Genomic DNA, 15,896 nt, shown 5'->3' with positions numbered 1-15,896 from the left:
ATCAATGATATTGCATGTCGACAAAGTAGAAATCTAGAAATAATCAACACGTGACCAAATAATGCCAACCTTGTAAAATTTACTTGCATGTTGCAGTAACTAGTTGCATAATCTACTAGTTCCTTACCTTGTCAAATAGTCTGCAATACATAACCTCAACAATTTGACAATATCATGTTTTTTTTTTTTTAACGCATACAATTGCTACAAAATAAACTTTAAACTTTTTATTTTATTCATTACTCTATCATACTTGAAAACATCTTGTTGTGTCAAAAGTTATTGAAGTTTATTAAACATACTCAAAAGTCTAGTTATCTCTGGTTGCCTTCTACATGCACTCCCATCATATTCGCTTATCGATTAATAGCAAGTTTGCCAACGGTATGTTTTTACACGTTTATGGAGTTCACGTAGAAGAAATTTACATATAACGCATAAAATACGCATGCACACAGCCGACACGTAACGACACGAGAGCCAATGAAGTATCAGTAATAGTGCGCGCGGTGTATATAATTACATCGAATTGTATTTATTACGACCGCGATAACCGGTGACACGTCGTTCGTGCATAAATATTTATTCGTCGAACTAGAACGATCATCGCCCGGACATCTATCGTCCGGAAAGCGACGATAACGCGATAATGTATACATATCCGTTATTGTGATATACGTGACTCACGAAACGTCTTCGGCAAAAATGCGGTGGCCTTCGCTTAGCGTTATCCTCTCCGAGGTGTTTTTAGCGTACATCGTGTATTCGATATACACGCTGTCACAATTGTTCGTGTCGCCGGCCTGTGAAGACGGCAAACCGTGCCTCAAATCGTACCTAAGCGATCGGCCACGAATGAATCTTTACATCTACAGCTCCGTCAGGAAAAATCCTGCCAGCAGAGATGTCGATCCTGTATACTCCACGCAAAACTTTGATTACAGCCAAGCACAAACCATGTAAGCACGATTGGACTTTCTGCGTTTCTATCCTTAATGTTTCTTTTTGGGAATAATTTCTACAAACATTCTCTAATATTAATCAGGACTTTTTTATCTTCTCTATGGAAGTAGGATTTAGCAAAGAGAATCAATTTAAGTAGATTTTAATTAAGTTTAGGTAATGATTATAGAAATGATATAAAGGGGAGTTTCACTCACACAAGCTTAACGAATGTATCTTTTTCCTTGCAGTCCAACAATATTGAATATTCCACGCCAAACTCAGCAGAATGGAACGTTGTTTTTACATATACTATTAGTTCCTACTTCTGTCAAACAGAGCAGTTCATTTGTTGATTTGCAAAAAGTAATGTAACATAGAATATTATGAAATATCTGTTTTCATTCAGAGTTCTTTGAATTTCTGAAATATCTCGTGTTTTCTTACATTTTACAGGATATATTTACTTCATATACTACTATTAAAATGACGCAATACACAGTACCTGAAGCAGAGGCATTTAAGTTGTTAAGTGAGAAGAATCCCACTGTAAAAAAGACCAAAGAAATTGCTGTACGCCCAGTTTCTCACATTAAAAGTCGTGTGACATTTACTATAATGACGGATAATATTATGCTTCCTGTCTACAGCATACCTGCTGAACTTATGAATCATATAAAGTATACATAAATTTTTATTAATTAACATTGTGATGTACAGCGCACATTGTATCACCGTTAGAAGTATTCTGTTTGTTTATTGCAGAATAATTGGCAAATTGACATTCTTGCCGATCGTAAGCTGTGATTTCTTGCAAACTCGGCACCGGGATCTTCAACGAATGAATCCGCAGGATAATAAGATGAATATCACAGTGGAATATTCGCCTGTGTCTCTGGGAAAGCTAAGATTGATACTGCACGTGCAGGCGACCATGGAGAACCTGAAAAATCTTGGTTTCTCCGATAAGGACATTGATGAAGTAAAGGGCATTTTTGCGGACACCAATATCTACTTACTGGGCGGTACATTTTTCATCGCGGCTGTACACGTGAGTAAATAGAACATAACCGTTTATCACAGCAAAAATAAAAAAAAAATATGCAAATTTTCTGCATTGTAGTTGTTGTTTGATTTCCTCGCTATCAAAAATGACGTCAGCTTTTGGCGAAAAAAGAGTAATCTCACAGGCCTCAGTAAGTGGACCGTGATATGGCGTGCGTTCAGCCAGACTGTGATCTTTCTTTATCTTTGTGACGAGGGATCTTCTCTACTAGTTCTTATTCCTACCGGTATTAGCACTGTTATCGAGGTGCGTGCATATATTAAATATACAATACATAATATTAATATATTTCATTATCCTATGATGTAAATACATTAATGTAATATTATGATTAATATGTTAATTTAAATATGTTTTTCTCTTCGTTTCCAATAGTTATGGAAATTAAAGAAAATATCAAGAGTTGAGTTGATTAGTAGTAATGGCATTTTGCCAAAAATACGATTTAAGACTGACGGCATCAACGCAGCAGAGGTGAAAACCAGGGAGTTCGATGCCGAAAGTATGCGTTATCTCAGTTATTTATTATATCCATTAGTCATCGCTGGTGCAATCTATTCGCTTTTTTATCAGCCACATAAAAGGTAAGAGAAGGAATTTTATCTAAAAAATGATTTCTACGCCCGATAGATAAACCGTTAATTTAATTGTACTGAATTACAGCTGGTATTCTTGGAGCATAAATTCTCTGGTGAATGGAGTTTATGCATTCGGTTTTCTTTTTATGCTGCCACAATTATTCGTCAATTACAAATTGAAATCTGTGGCGCATCTGCCGTGGAGATCATTCATGTACAAAGCGTTTAATACATTCATCGATGATGTATTCGCTTTTATTATAACGATGCCGACTGCTCACAGGATAGCGTGCTTTAGAGATGACGCCGTCTTTCTGATTTACCTGTATCAAAGATGGTAAGAATTTATTTATTTAATATATTTGTATATATGTACAAAATAGATATATATATTAAAAACTTAAATATGTACATATATATAAAATGAGAGAGATACTAGATGAGAACTATAATGCAGCGCTTCGTTTGAATATTTGTGTTTGAGCGACACTGAACTCTTTTATACCTAACTGAAAAGTAACAATGAGCTGGGTGCCATTTTCTCGTAAAATTCTCAAAATAGACACTCATTGTCCTATTTCCATTGGGATATACAAAGGATTAGTCGCAGGTAGGAGTAGTCGCAGGTAGCAAAAGCATGAGCAAATTCTTTTTCTCGGGAACGACCATGAATCAAGCAGATTACTGATCGACTCTTTCGAATGTGCAAAATTAATCATTAGTTTTTTTCTCTTTAAATAATTTTTATTTCATTCATGATGAAGGAATTTTAATAAGAACCTCAACAGCACTCGGAATACGGCCGTATTAAAGTTAAACTGTAATTATTTCCGAAACATGCTTTCGTTACTCTGAATTAAAATCGTGATAAGAAGGTAGTAGATTGCTCGGAAGTTACAATTAAATTTCAGCTCTGCAATAACGAGTAAGTACAACATTGTAGAGAAAAATTCGAATGTCAAAAATTAGTGTTTGTATATCTTGTCATATAGCGCTTTTGATTAAGCAAGTATGGATTACTTCAAGTTTAAACTCAATTTTCAAGAATTTATGGTTCACGTATTTACGTCTAATTGAATTTCATTAGTAAATAAATAACAAATTTATGAAAAAATAAATTTTGTACGAGTCTTAATGTATCTTTTGTCTGTATTTTTCTCAGCAACCATAAATGGAATAATCCATATACCTTAAAATTTTTAGTTTTTTTAGGCACATCTCAGGTCAGTTTTTCGTATTCGTATTCAATTTGCACTTTCATTTTGACCTGAGGCAGGATATAGCGTCATTAATTCTCAGAAGAATCCATAGCCTGTCTGCTTTAGGCGAAAGTTCTTTCCTATTCTTCCACTCATTCCGCCGCTCATCTCTCAGTCTTCAGCGATATTTGGCACGGCACGTTCGCATTACAGTTCTCATCGGACTTGGATCTCAATCATATTCATTAAAAATTGGTTTGTATTACTCGCAGGTTATATCCGGTGGACAAATCGCGCATGGATAGCAATACAATTACAGAAGAGACTGTTGACCTTGGCAGTGCTAGCAAGAAAACAAACTAACGATTATCCGTTGTTTATTGTCATCGTCTTTCTTGGCCTAAAAACTCCGCAATACTCCGTTGACGCATTATTGTATGCCGAAAAAGACAGTATTTATATTGCTAATGTGGAAATCTACTTAATACACGTATACGGTTGTTATAAAAAAAAATAATTTTTACAAATTTTTTTAACACCTAGCACTGTTAGCTTTTCAGCTTACCTGCAATTGATCCGATAACAAATCACGCAATTGTGAAATCGGCGCGAACGCGCCGATGTTATCGTTCATTGTTCTTGACTGTTCAACGATCGTTTAAACGAGCGGCATGACAAAGGATTCATATAGAGGAGAATTATATAACAGATAATATCACACGCAACGGGAAAACGTCATGTCAGATAACCGTGCACTTATTATCCGGACGCCTATTCAGCAACGATTACACATTATCGCGCGCTACCTCTGTGAGCACAAAATTGATATGTGTGAGAGGTGTGAATGTCCTATTATCCTGTGAATCGTTTATCACGATACCACGCGCAAGTTCGTGAAAACATTTCAATTGCGTTTGATGTCCGATAAGAGAAGGGGGGCCTTGAATTTTTTTAAATTGAACGTGATAACGCCACAGTGTTCTAACTAATTCACTGATGTAACAGGAGACAGTCCAAGGAGTCTACCCGCGCTTGACGGTGACATTCGCGTGTATATATACTCCTGGCAGTACAAGCAGCAGCTCATAATCGTATATTGCATTGCAAAGCACAGTACATATATTACGTAGGACAAAGATGGATCACATTATACTTGCCACAATCTTGTTCTTTCTTTCTGTGTGGATTTTTCTTTGGTTTAACAAGAGCACGAATCTGGGTTTAGGTAAGACGTTTCTTGATACACATGTTATATAACTTTTTTTTTTTTTTAACATTTATATGATAGCTTACTTTGTTCGATCCGAGATAAGCTCGAGATAAGCTCGAGATAATCGCTTCGCAATACATACGTTTGTACTAATATCAACCTTTTTTTTTGTAGATATAAATTACGTTTGGAAACAATGGTGGGCTCAGTTCTATTTGAAAAACATCAAAAAGAAAACAAATAAAAGTAAATCATGCGACGACACCGCGATATATTATATAAAGAAGATCCTACAACCATCTGTGACGGATAATCCCAAAACTATTATAGACGAGAACGTAAGTGGCGCGTGATTTTTGCGAATAAATGAACGCTAAATAAATTTATTATGTCGAGTGGATTTTCACGCTCATTCGTGTAATGCAGAGTTGCGAAAGTTTATCGTTCTACGGCGCCGATCAGAAGGGTAATTCGTTATGGATCAAAATGAATCACAGAAGCTACCACATGGTGGAAATAAGCCTGCAATTGATTTTACCTGACGGCCGAGTCTACGTGCTACCTCGTGAGTTTCAATTGTAACATGTATAGCAGACAGAGTAGGCTCTGCAATATTTGCTTTGGATGCGCAGATTATCCTGACACAGTTGCTATGAGAGGCGCGGATCAGATATGGTCGGCAAATGGCCTGAAGATTGAAGCGTTGGAACCCCGACAACGTTGGAGAATCGTTTACAATGGTCTCCTTCGAAACCAATCTCGCGGAGACGCGTCCAACGACGACAGTGTGGAGCACATTCGTTTGAACTTCATGTGAGCAAAGAGCGGATAAAGTTATAATAAAAATATGTAATTAATTAAATAATTATTGTACGTCCCATTTTTCAGATTTATGAGGCATTCTCAATCATCGGAATGGCCGGAAGACTGGAGTAATTCTTTGCACGCGAGCGCTTTGGCGTACGAACCATGGAAGGATCCTTCTTGGAGAAAAAAAATGTAAGACTTCACTTAATATGATGCTTAATGTAAATCGTCGCTCTAACAGTCTTATTTCAATGCGATACAAGTCCGTTTTTTTTTGTCTGTAGCAAATTACTAGACTACACAGGCTTTGATCATTGGGGATCCATGATCGGACAGGTAACGTTCAGCGATTTGAGTGCGAGCACACTTTATCTGCGAGGACTCTGCCAGCGACGTGGGGGTAAACACGAGTCTCACGAATTCCATCGAATCGTCACGTTTCTCGGCGTGACAACGCACGGAGCCATGTACTATCTAGGCGTGAGCAGTACCAAACGCAGCTTTTCACAGTAAAATGATATGCATACATTAACATTCCGCGAAATATCGTCATTTTTTGCACAAAATTTCCCACGTGAAGAAAGATTTAGTGTGCTATCTTCATATCTTTGTTATCTCTCTCAAAAAATTACAATTTCACCGCGTGGATTTTAATAATAAATATCTTTTAATTAAAATAACAGAATATAAATTATTGATGTGTGTGTGTGTGTGTGTGAAACGAAATTCATTGCAGCATGTGTTTTGGCCACATATTGGAAGTAGGAGGAGTGATATCTAAAATCGACTGGACCGATCTGAAGCTGAGCGATTTCGACAAAGGAGATTCTGTTCCATTGAACTACAAGATTACATTCAAAGGTTTATATCTACGTTTGTAGCGTAGCACAATTGCCGCACCGCATTTGATATTAATATCTATGTATTATCTTAGCGGGTGGAAAGCAATACAACGCTATTATCAACTACACGGTGGGCAATCCAACGATTTGCTACAACGGCCAGCCATGGCATTGGACGTACACAACTCGTAATCTGCGCATAGAGTTAAACAATAACAAAGGTACATCGACAAATTATGTCGCACGATAATTCGATGGAGTTATTTTATCAAGCTAAACTTTGCTCTCACAAACTGTCTCTAAATCTATATTTTTGAAAAATTATACAAATAATGCAGGTGTTGGACTGATGATTACATCCTACCCGTACACCGGACCGAAGCAAACCAAAACCCCAGTCGCGAAACTTCAATATTTGACACGACCCGACACATTCGCGCAAAAGGATAAATACATTCTGCATTTCACCGACAAACAGTGTCAAAATGAAAACGTCGTTGGAGGAAAGGGATATTCTCTCGCAGTTCTGACATCCATCGTCACCGATGACGTATGTATTTATAACGCGCCGAAGAATTAAGGAATAGATATAAATTTATCTGTTCGTAGTTTGCAGTACCGGAAGGCTTTTGCATAACGAGTCTCGCTCTGGAACGGCAACTGCAACATCACCAACAGTTACAGGACTCGATCGCCGATATAGTAGACATCAGTTGCGGCAGAAAGAAGGAAGATCTCAGGAGCTATTGTGAAAAGTGCGTGTCTAACATTTCTGCTTTATATTGCAGCGTTGCAATTAAATCTACCTTCGATTTTTCAGAGCGGTGTCCATTATTCAGAGCACTCCTGTCGAAGAAGAAATTGTGAAAGTGATATTGGAAGGTTTAGAGAAGTTGAAATCGTCCGTAAATGAAGGGGATGGTGCGCAGATCCAGTACGCCGTAAGATCTAGCGCGATCGGAGAAGACAGCGAAGAAACTTCGGCCGCGGGTCAAAATGCAACCTATCTAGGCGTGAAGAACGCGAATGACGTCGTGGAAAACGTTGCCAAATGCTGGGCGAGCCTGTTCTCGCATCAAAGTGTCGAATACAGGTAATTAACTTTTTTACCTTGCTAACGAATTCGCATTCGACGAAATTACGTGATTGCAGACGACAGAATGGACTACCTATAAGAGCGACTATGGCTGTCTGCGTGCAGAAGATGGTCGACGGGGAAGCGGCTGGAGTCATGTTTACTAGACATCCCGTAACTGGAGATCCATCGAGTATTATTATTTCTGCCAACTACGGCTTGGGTGAGGTATGTGATATCTCCCAATAAATCATGAAAGTATTTGAGCATTAATATCCTAGCACCTGTCAATCGAATGAAACAAGTAGAATATTTTTTTTTAACCATAAAACTATTCTAAACGATCAATCATCTTAATATTTTTTTTTTTGCAGACGGTAGTATCAGGGCTGGTCGAGCCTGATACTCTGGAGATTCATAGAAAATGGGATGACACTCTAACGATAAGTAGCTCGACAGTTGGTAATAAGACGCTAAAGATATCGTTGAGCAAAGACGGCGTGACTATAAGTAATCTGAGTGAGCGGGAGACTAAGAGGATCTCGATATCCGACGCGACCGCCATGCAACTGGCTAAAATAGGATTGTATTTGGAATCAATTTTTGGATCAGCTCGAGATGTAGAATGGGCGGTTATCGGCGGGCAGATCTTTCTATTGCAGGCAAGACCCATCACTACCATCTACGCGTGGACGGATTTCGAATTGATGCACGAGCTGGATGGAGTAGTGCCTTGCGACGTTGATCTTTTGACTTTCGCCAATGTCGGAGAAGTATTTCCGCACTCCGTGTCTCCTCTAACAATTTCGACAGTGTTAAAAATTCTGAATTTGTCAATTGGCGCGAGATATAACATATTTCACAGTAATCTTATTCACACAATCGGTATGAGATGCGTGCTAAACTACTTGGATGTAAGTATTTGGATTTGTGTCTCTAATGAGGAATGAGTGATTCGATGGTGGTTTTTTGTAGTCATCTCTGCGAGATGTTGATGAGAAAGTAACTATATCGAATAAAATGATAGACCTAGCCATATGCGGACGCATCGTGATGACGCCGGAAGTGCACCAAACTGCGATAGAGAAATACGGCGTCATAAGCACTTGGCGGAAGATATATTTCACGTGTGATATGATCAGAGTGGCATATGCGAATGAGGCGACAGTGAAAAGAGCGATCGACATCTTCAACAAATACACTATAGATGCTGATAAGTTTGATACACCTCACGATCTCTACAGTGCAATAAGCAAGAAATATGAAGAAGTCTATCTGGTAAGTTCATAGAATTCAAATGAATATGTCTTTGCCTAAATATAATATTCATATATTATTAAAATATTGATGTTTTTTAGATAGGGAAATATCACAACATGACGTCATATTCGAATATCGTTTACCAGATGATAATAATGTCGGTTTTAACGTGGGGAAGCAGCGACTTCACGTCCGATCATTTCGCGGACATCGCCGTTCTGCTGAGTTCGTGCACCAATGTTATCAGCACCCAGGTGCCGATAGCCCTCGGTAAAATAGCGACATGCATCAGACAGTGCGGTAAAGCGGAGGAGTTTAGTAAAATCGAACCCGCGAAAGCTTTAGATTGGTTGAAATCGAATTGCCCTTCTGCCGCGGAAAAATTACAGAACTTCTTTGACGTGCATGGCCACAGAGCTCTTCAGGAATTGGACCTCTTCGCGGAGCCGTGGATATTTAAACCCGATAGTATTATTAATATGATACAGGTATGAAATAATCCAATATGCGCACTTGACAAGAATTAAACAATGATTTAAATAAATAAATTGCATCAACTTTCAGACACTAGCGATGTCTTCCGAAGAGAATCACGCGAACAAAACGCTTAGTGTGGAGGAAACCATAGCGTCTCTGAAGACGGACATATCGTCGTTCGCCAGGAGGATTCTACGATTCATAATACCTCTCTCTCGAAAAGCCGTCACGCGCAGAGAAATGACGAAGAGCATAATTGCGTCTATGTGTCACAAATTGAGAGTAGCTTACAAGCGACTCGGTGCTCTGATGGTTGCGGAAAATTTTATACCCGATGAAGACTTCGTATTTTTTCTGACACACCAAGAGATTGGGCAACTTCTGAATAATCACAACGCACATCTTGTACGAAAGTGAGTAATCGGAATATATTATTTATATCCATCGTATTGGCTATATCGTAATATTTATCGCGCGATTTTATTTGAAATTTTTCAGAGCATTACGCAGAAAAAAGATTTATCATCAAGCAGCGAAGCTTGAGTATCCGGAATTTGTTATCGGCATGCCCGAACCAATAGAGGTTTGTCGTTGCGCAAAACCGTGCTATTTTTGTTACCTAAATCGAATAATCCACAATTATTCCCCTCCCTCATGTTTCTATATTTTATATTTGTAAATTGATAACGAGTACAACGTTTCATTGCAGAAGACATTCCATCCCTCATCTCAGAAAGAGAAGTGCACCAAGATCAATGGTACTTCAGTTTGTACGGGTTCCGTAGTGAGCAGAGCATGCGTGATAACTGATTTGTCCGAAGCGAAGAATATACAAAACGGAGACATTTTGATTACGCACTGCACCGATATCGGCTGGAGCCCATATTTCCCGTTATTAACCGGAATCGTAACAGAACTAGGCGGTCTTATAAGCCACGGCGCCGTCGTAGCGAGGGAGTATGGCCTCCCCTGCATCGTTGGCGCTAAAAACGCGACAAAAGTGTTTAAAACGGGTAATGTCTCCTCATATCACAAGCAATTCACGTAATCTGAGAATATCTTTTATTATTATCAATCTCACTTTTCAATAATACGCTATTCTTACATTTTAGGCGACATGGTACTATTAGCTGGGAATGTCGGTGTTTTGGAATTAATTCAAAAAGCCTAATTATGGTAAACGGGACTTAGTGTTTAAGATTTTAAATATACCTCAGAAACAGTACAAAGTTTTATATGGATTTTAACGCATATAGATATTCTGCCGAAAATTATCTAATTTCTATAAGAAATTGTGAAATAAAGATTGCAACTTGCAAGTATAGATCAATTGTCATTTTAAAGCTGTTCAACTGTTGTATAATGTAATATATATACACATCATAATAAAATAAAGTAATAATAACAACATACCCGTTGCCGTTGCACTTTACGTGATACTTTGGTCATAAATGATGTGATAAATTACACGGTTGTAACACGCTCGGGATCCGCCGTCAAGTAACGAATATTTTCCGTTCCGTTGCTGGCGAGACACGACAACTGCAGTCTCATGCATGTCGTGACTTTCGACAAAAGGGCGTCTATTCGCATGCGATCCTCCTTACTCACGGGCTGAGGAATCGCGTCCAGGGCCTCCTCGAAGAAACTTCTGTTTGCGAGAGAGAATTGACAGTTTAGATTCCAACATCGCTTCGACGTCTTGACACAATTTTTAAACTTTTCGTATTCAGCCTTTACCTCGCTCTACTCGTGCTGTAGGCTTGCAGAGCGTTTCTCAAGAGTATTATATCCGTTCGAGCTTGAACTATTCCGGCCGGACGAAATTGCGTGACGCACGACATGAGTCGCGCGAGCTCCTCCGCTATGGTCTCTATTATGTGGGACAAGATCCGCTGCAGTAAAGCTGGCGCAACTCGGCGCACCTGCAAAAAAAATAGATACATGTCAGAGATTCAACAAACAACATTTCGTGACGTGATGTATTACCTCCGCGTGTACCGCGATTAGATTCGCCAGTATTTCCTGCGCGTACGGCTTTAAATGATTCGGCTCAGTATCGAAGTCCCACTCCAAGCCGCCTAAATACATGCTAGGCTCAATCGTGCCGACCAGTGGATCGCATCGGCGCTCTAGATATGCGTCCAAAACGGCGCTGTCTAATGTCTCCAGCTGCGTCCAATCGGAGTTCCATCCCACCGCGGTGGATAACTCCGGGTAGCCTTGAGCTTTTAGGGCGTCTCCGATTCTTGGTAAAACGGTATTTAGCGTGTATCGTATATTGCTTAACGAGATCAAGAGACATTGCTCCCACGACTGATAAAAAAATTTAAAGACGTTAAAAGAAGAGGATAATTCCTTTTTACTTGTCGTAGCGCATCGAAATTCTTCACTTACCGGTCCTTGATGCTTACTGGGTTTACTCTTGTAGCCGGAAGGCGAGCCGATCAATTGCGAGACCGACGTCTCATCGTTGTCCATCGCCTCTTCGCAACCGCTAAATGCCAATTGTTGTAGGCACCGTGCGAACGACGCGAACAATGTTTTAATTGTATTGTGATAAAGAATCTGATAGGCCGGATTATTGAACAGCGGTCCTTCTCGCGGACCGCAAGCGACCACCGTGTCGCGCGCGTGTTTCGATATCTCGAGGACTATTTCTTCGAACAGGTACGGCTACTCGGCACAAAAGGATTACTGCATAAATCTGCAATAAGACTAGAATTCGCTCTAAAATATCAAATTTTTGTTATACCAGTTTTGTGACACCACCGTCCTCGTTTAAGTATTCTATCTGCCATGTTTCTTTCCGATTCAGAGCTGTTATATTGTCCGCCCCTTGTTTGAAGAGAGCGACCAAACACTGTATCCTATATTACACAAGAAGACACACTGAAACATGGATAATGAGAAGTTAAGTGCCAAGCGATAATTCGAACGTACCTTAAATCCAATATAAATGATCCGAAGATATCGAGAGCTTCGCTAGGCAAATCTAGATGGATCAGAGACGCGTACATTTGCCTAACACAACGTAAAATATGCAATAGCCATGTGGCTTCTACGTCGTGACTGCACGTGCTTTTCATGGCCTCCATAGCGCGTTGCATACTCGATAAAACTAAATTCTGTTAAGGAAAATAATTCATTTTAGATGCGGCGATAAATATTTGGAGGATATACATGTACTTTTTGTTTTATTATGATAAAAAATTAAATTTGGTAATACATACTTTAAAAAGACTTTGCTTTTCTGCATCTACTGCTACATGTAACTGTCCTGTGAAGTAACTCTGTCCTAATCTCCACAAATCCGGCAATTGTTCGACCACGATGTCGCAGATCGCTTCGACGCATGAGATTTGTGGTGGTAAATTATTTTCGTCATTTTTCTGTGATCGTAGCTGTTTGATATTTATCGGCGTAGACTTGGACATTTTGCTCCCATCCTCGCAATTAATCTTAACTGCGTCCAGATGTTCGTGTATAGCGTTGGCGACACTTTTTTCTAGATAATTTGCATGTGAAACTAAAACATAAAATTTGGAATTTTCTCTTTTTTTTCAAGAGAGAGAGTACAATATTTATTAAAATATATTCATCTTAAATATATACCTATTGCATCCCATGCTGGATCGCCCTCAGCGTCGAGATTGACAAGGTTTCTAATGATCTTCTTACGCTCTTCTAAGCTGAACGGCATCTCTTCTAATTTTTTTCGCAACAGCACTTTGAAATTGCTAATTCTATTATCAATTTCTTCCAATACCTTCCTGAAGACCTCCACCTCTGTATTTTTAAACAAATTTTTAACTCTGGCATAGTCATTAATTACGAGATCGTAATTGCCACGTTTGATATTTCTCTCAATGTTTATCGGCATACAAAAGAGAAATTTGTAACGTTGCATAACAGCCAGTGCATTGCGAGTGGCATCAGCTCTGTCCCTTCTCGCTAATACATCGTCAAATAATTTATTAGCCTCTGACATAGATTGCTTGATAGCTGTCTCCAGTTTCTCTGTGGGATCGCTGCCATAGCTCTTCATATCTGCTTCAAACTGATCTTTTAATGACATTATTGTATCTAGCTGTTCCATTACTGCTCCCACATTGGCCTGTTTCATTCAAATTTAATTACATATATGTAACAATTAAAAAAAATCCTCTTTATCTAAACAATTACCTTAAGAAATGATAATTGTCCTTCCTTTTGGGAATTGACTTTTCTCTTAAGATAAGCCAAACCAGCTTTCAAGTCTTCCAAAGTTGTGGCATGATGATGCTGTAATAAAAACCATCCTGGATGAAACTTTTCACTCGTAAGATCACCACTTCCATCCCCAAAGAGTTCCATCAATTCATCCTCGGGAAATTTTTTACTTTAAGATAAAATATAATTAATTATTATAAAATATAATTAATGATTTATAGTTACAATTTAAATATTTACTCGTTTCCTTCAACACTAAGTCCTAAAGGATCTTCCTGTTGATAATTTGTAGGTGACAATGCCCTTCTACCCCAACCTAAACTTTGTATGGGAGCTTCCTCTACCCACACAGCTGACTCCTTCATAGGGCCTATAGTCTCGTGATAACCACGAAATTGTACCGTTGAGGTTCCCTGTCCTCCACTGCGAGTCGTCACTATGATGTCGCCACGACCTTTGCATGGTCCTGATCTCGCTATAATTTTGTTGGAAGACTTCCATTCTGCAGATAGTAGACAGTCGCATCCACATATTGTCAATCCTGCAAAGCAAGCAATATCTAAGTATTCTTTATATCAAACTGACTACTATCAGCAATAATGTTGCTGATAAACTAAGTACTGACATTTATGTGTGAGAACATTAGCATTTTTTACATACTTTAAGTATCAGTAATAAAGTTATTTTTTATGTAAACTGATATTTTGTACATGTATTTTATATATAATTACAGATTTCGTTATCTTTAGGAAATTTAATATGCTTTGACATATAAGTGAAACTAACCAATAAGATCTTGAACTTTATTTCCTAAAAATTCTCCACGCACTATCACTCGAGTGCCAGGTGGGCCTTCCTTCGGTGATATTCCAGTGACTACCGGGGGAGGTCCCATTTCGACGATAACGTTCTAAATCATAAAAACATTTATCGTCCGCTCTCACTCATCACTTCTCATCGAAATATATTTCCTTGCCGCTTCTCATTTCTCATGTCACTAGATAATATCTGCCACAGTGTGTCCAGATTTGAGATGCAAGAAGCACTAAATTGCATTAGTATTTCACTCACACGTCTCTACGATGCGACATCATTGAGAATAAAGGCAGATCAAAAAGTTCATACGATCAATTCATATCAACAACAGTCAAAAGTTTCGAACATGACTGTACGTAGGACAGCAATATACGACAAGCGATTCGGTGCCCATTCCAGTATATATATACATATTATATTATATTATTTTATATGTATATATAAAATTTGTATTCACAATAAAAAATTTCCCTGTAATTAAAAGCATCCATTTTATATTAATTAAAATAAAATTTTTCTTATTTTGTCGCTAATGGCTAACCGACTGTAATTGATAGTTTGTTGAGAACATATTATAAAGTATTGTAAGTGTAAAGTATGACTACAGTTTCACAAATAAAATAGGCAAAATTCTACTTTAGTATTGCTATCGTTACATGTATTGCACTGATATACATACAGGATATACTTGTGCAATAACACATAATAATAACAATATCATTCTTGACTTGAGTAGGTATAGACAAACAGAAATAGAAATAGAAAAATGTTGTCTCATTTATTTTTAAAACTGCAATCACACTTCTCACTCTTGTAAATAACACATTCTCAACAATAACCTTCCACCACAATCACTTACCTAGACATAGGTTCAGAGAAATTGAGGGTAAAGACGTTCATTTTGACAATTGTAGAGTAATAAAAAAGTAATAATATACTTTGGCACATTCATGCATCCATCAAGCAATTAGATTCTTCTCTATCTATTTTTTTAAACTGCAAACTTAATTCCGATTTTATTGTTCATAGAATACAAAGTGCTAAAATTACATTAAAGAATAATACACAAATTTCTTAAAGTACATTAAATATATTGTAGATATATATTTCATATTATTTTATGTTGTATATTAATTTTAAAATAATTTTACAAAGTTCTCATATGAAAATGGATGAGAAATATAGAATTTATTAAGATTTAATTTTCTATTGAGCTAAAATCCAAATATAATACTATACAATATTACTATACCATTATATACTATTACGATTATATTTATCGTATCTGATTTATCCAATACTGATCTTTATCAGATTAATATTGGAATCAAATATGTTACGCCGTGCCCGTGACTCAAAGATCTCGTCGCGGGCCAACGCAGGATTCGGGATCCGTCGTGTAGGGCCAAGGG

The 15,896-nt window shown here is 38.0% G+C and overlaps 3 protein-coding genes across 4 annotated transcripts; 2 read left to right on the top strand and 1 right to left on the bottom strand.

Moving 5' to 3' along the window:
* Nucleotides 1-253: 253 nt before the first annotated feature.
* Nucleotides 254-4,302, top strand: LOC105675168 (lipid scramblase CLPTM1L). The gene is made up of 8 exons (XM_012372112.2): nucleotides 254-959; nucleotides 1,194-1,308; nucleotides 1,399-1,622; nucleotides 1,708-1,993; nucleotides 2,066-2,254; nucleotides 2,384-2,592; nucleotides 2,672-2,923; nucleotides 4,058-4,302. The coding sequence occupies exons 1-8, from the start codon at nucleotides 706-708 to the stop codon at nucleotides 4,146-4,148; spliced, it is 1,620 nt and encodes a 539-aa protein (XP_012227535.1). The 5' UTR covers nucleotides 254-705; the 3' UTR covers nucleotides 4,149-4,302.
* On the bottom strand, nucleotides 2,635-14,842 carry LOC105675167 (exocyst complex component 2). Of its 2 annotated transcripts, none has more exons than XM_067354878.1 (12): nucleotides 14,455-14,842; nucleotides 13,909-14,209; nucleotides 13,642-13,837; nucleotides 13,072-13,573; nucleotides 12,690-12,985; nucleotides 12,400-12,584; nucleotides 12,212-12,326; nucleotides 11,854-12,132; nucleotides 11,446-11,772; nucleotides 11,197-11,381; nucleotides 3,776-11,107; nucleotides 2,635-2,909 (listed from the first exon to the last, which is right to left on the bottom strand). In XM_067354878.1, exons 1-11 carry the CDS (start codon nucleotides 14,561-14,563, stop codon nucleotides 10,921-10,923), a joined length of 2,682 nt encoding a protein of 893 aa, XP_067210979.1. In that variant the 5' UTR covers nucleotides 14,564-14,842; the 3' UTR covers nucleotides 2,635-2,909; nucleotides 3,776-10,920. The 2 variants fall into 2 exon arrangements, with proteins under 2 accessions (XP_067210979.1, XP_012227534.2); XM_012372111.2 differs by having other exon boundaries at nucleotides 10,870-11,107; nucleotides 14,455-14,841.
* Nucleotides 4,877-10,868, top strand: LOC105675166 (rifampicin phosphotransferase-like). The gene is made up of 19 exons (XM_012372108.2): nucleotides 4,877-5,010; nucleotides 5,170-5,333; nucleotides 5,422-5,560; nucleotides 5,628-5,808; nucleotides 5,884-5,994; nucleotides 6,087-6,311; nucleotides 6,539-6,663; nucleotides 6,737-6,865; nucleotides 6,983-7,194; nucleotides 7,254-7,399; nucleotides 7,465-7,737; nucleotides 7,797-7,947; nucleotides 8,094-8,633; nucleotides 8,695-8,997; nucleotides 9,078-9,467; nucleotides 9,544-9,869; nucleotides 9,955-10,039; nucleotides 10,166-10,469; nucleotides 10,569-10,868. Exons 1-19 carry the CDS (start codon nucleotides 4,923-4,925, stop codon nucleotides 10,625-10,627), a joined length of 3,951 nt encoding a protein of 1,316 aa, XP_012227531.1. The 5' UTR covers nucleotides 4,877-4,922; the 3' UTR covers nucleotides 10,628-10,868.
* Nucleotides 14,843-15,896: the final 1,054 nt, after the last annotated feature.

Source organism: Linepithema humile, chromosome 5 (assembly GCF_040581485.1).
Source record: "Linepithema humile isolate Giens D197 chromosome 5, Lhum_UNIL_v1.0, whole genome shotgun sequence".
In the NCBI taxonomy this organism is placed as follows: Eukaryota; Metazoa; Arthropoda; class Insecta; order Hymenoptera; family Formicidae; genus Linepithema; species Linepithema humile.
The sequence above is the reverse complement of the archived record's forward strand: the minus strand, read 5'-3'. Positions and strand labels throughout refer to the sequence as shown.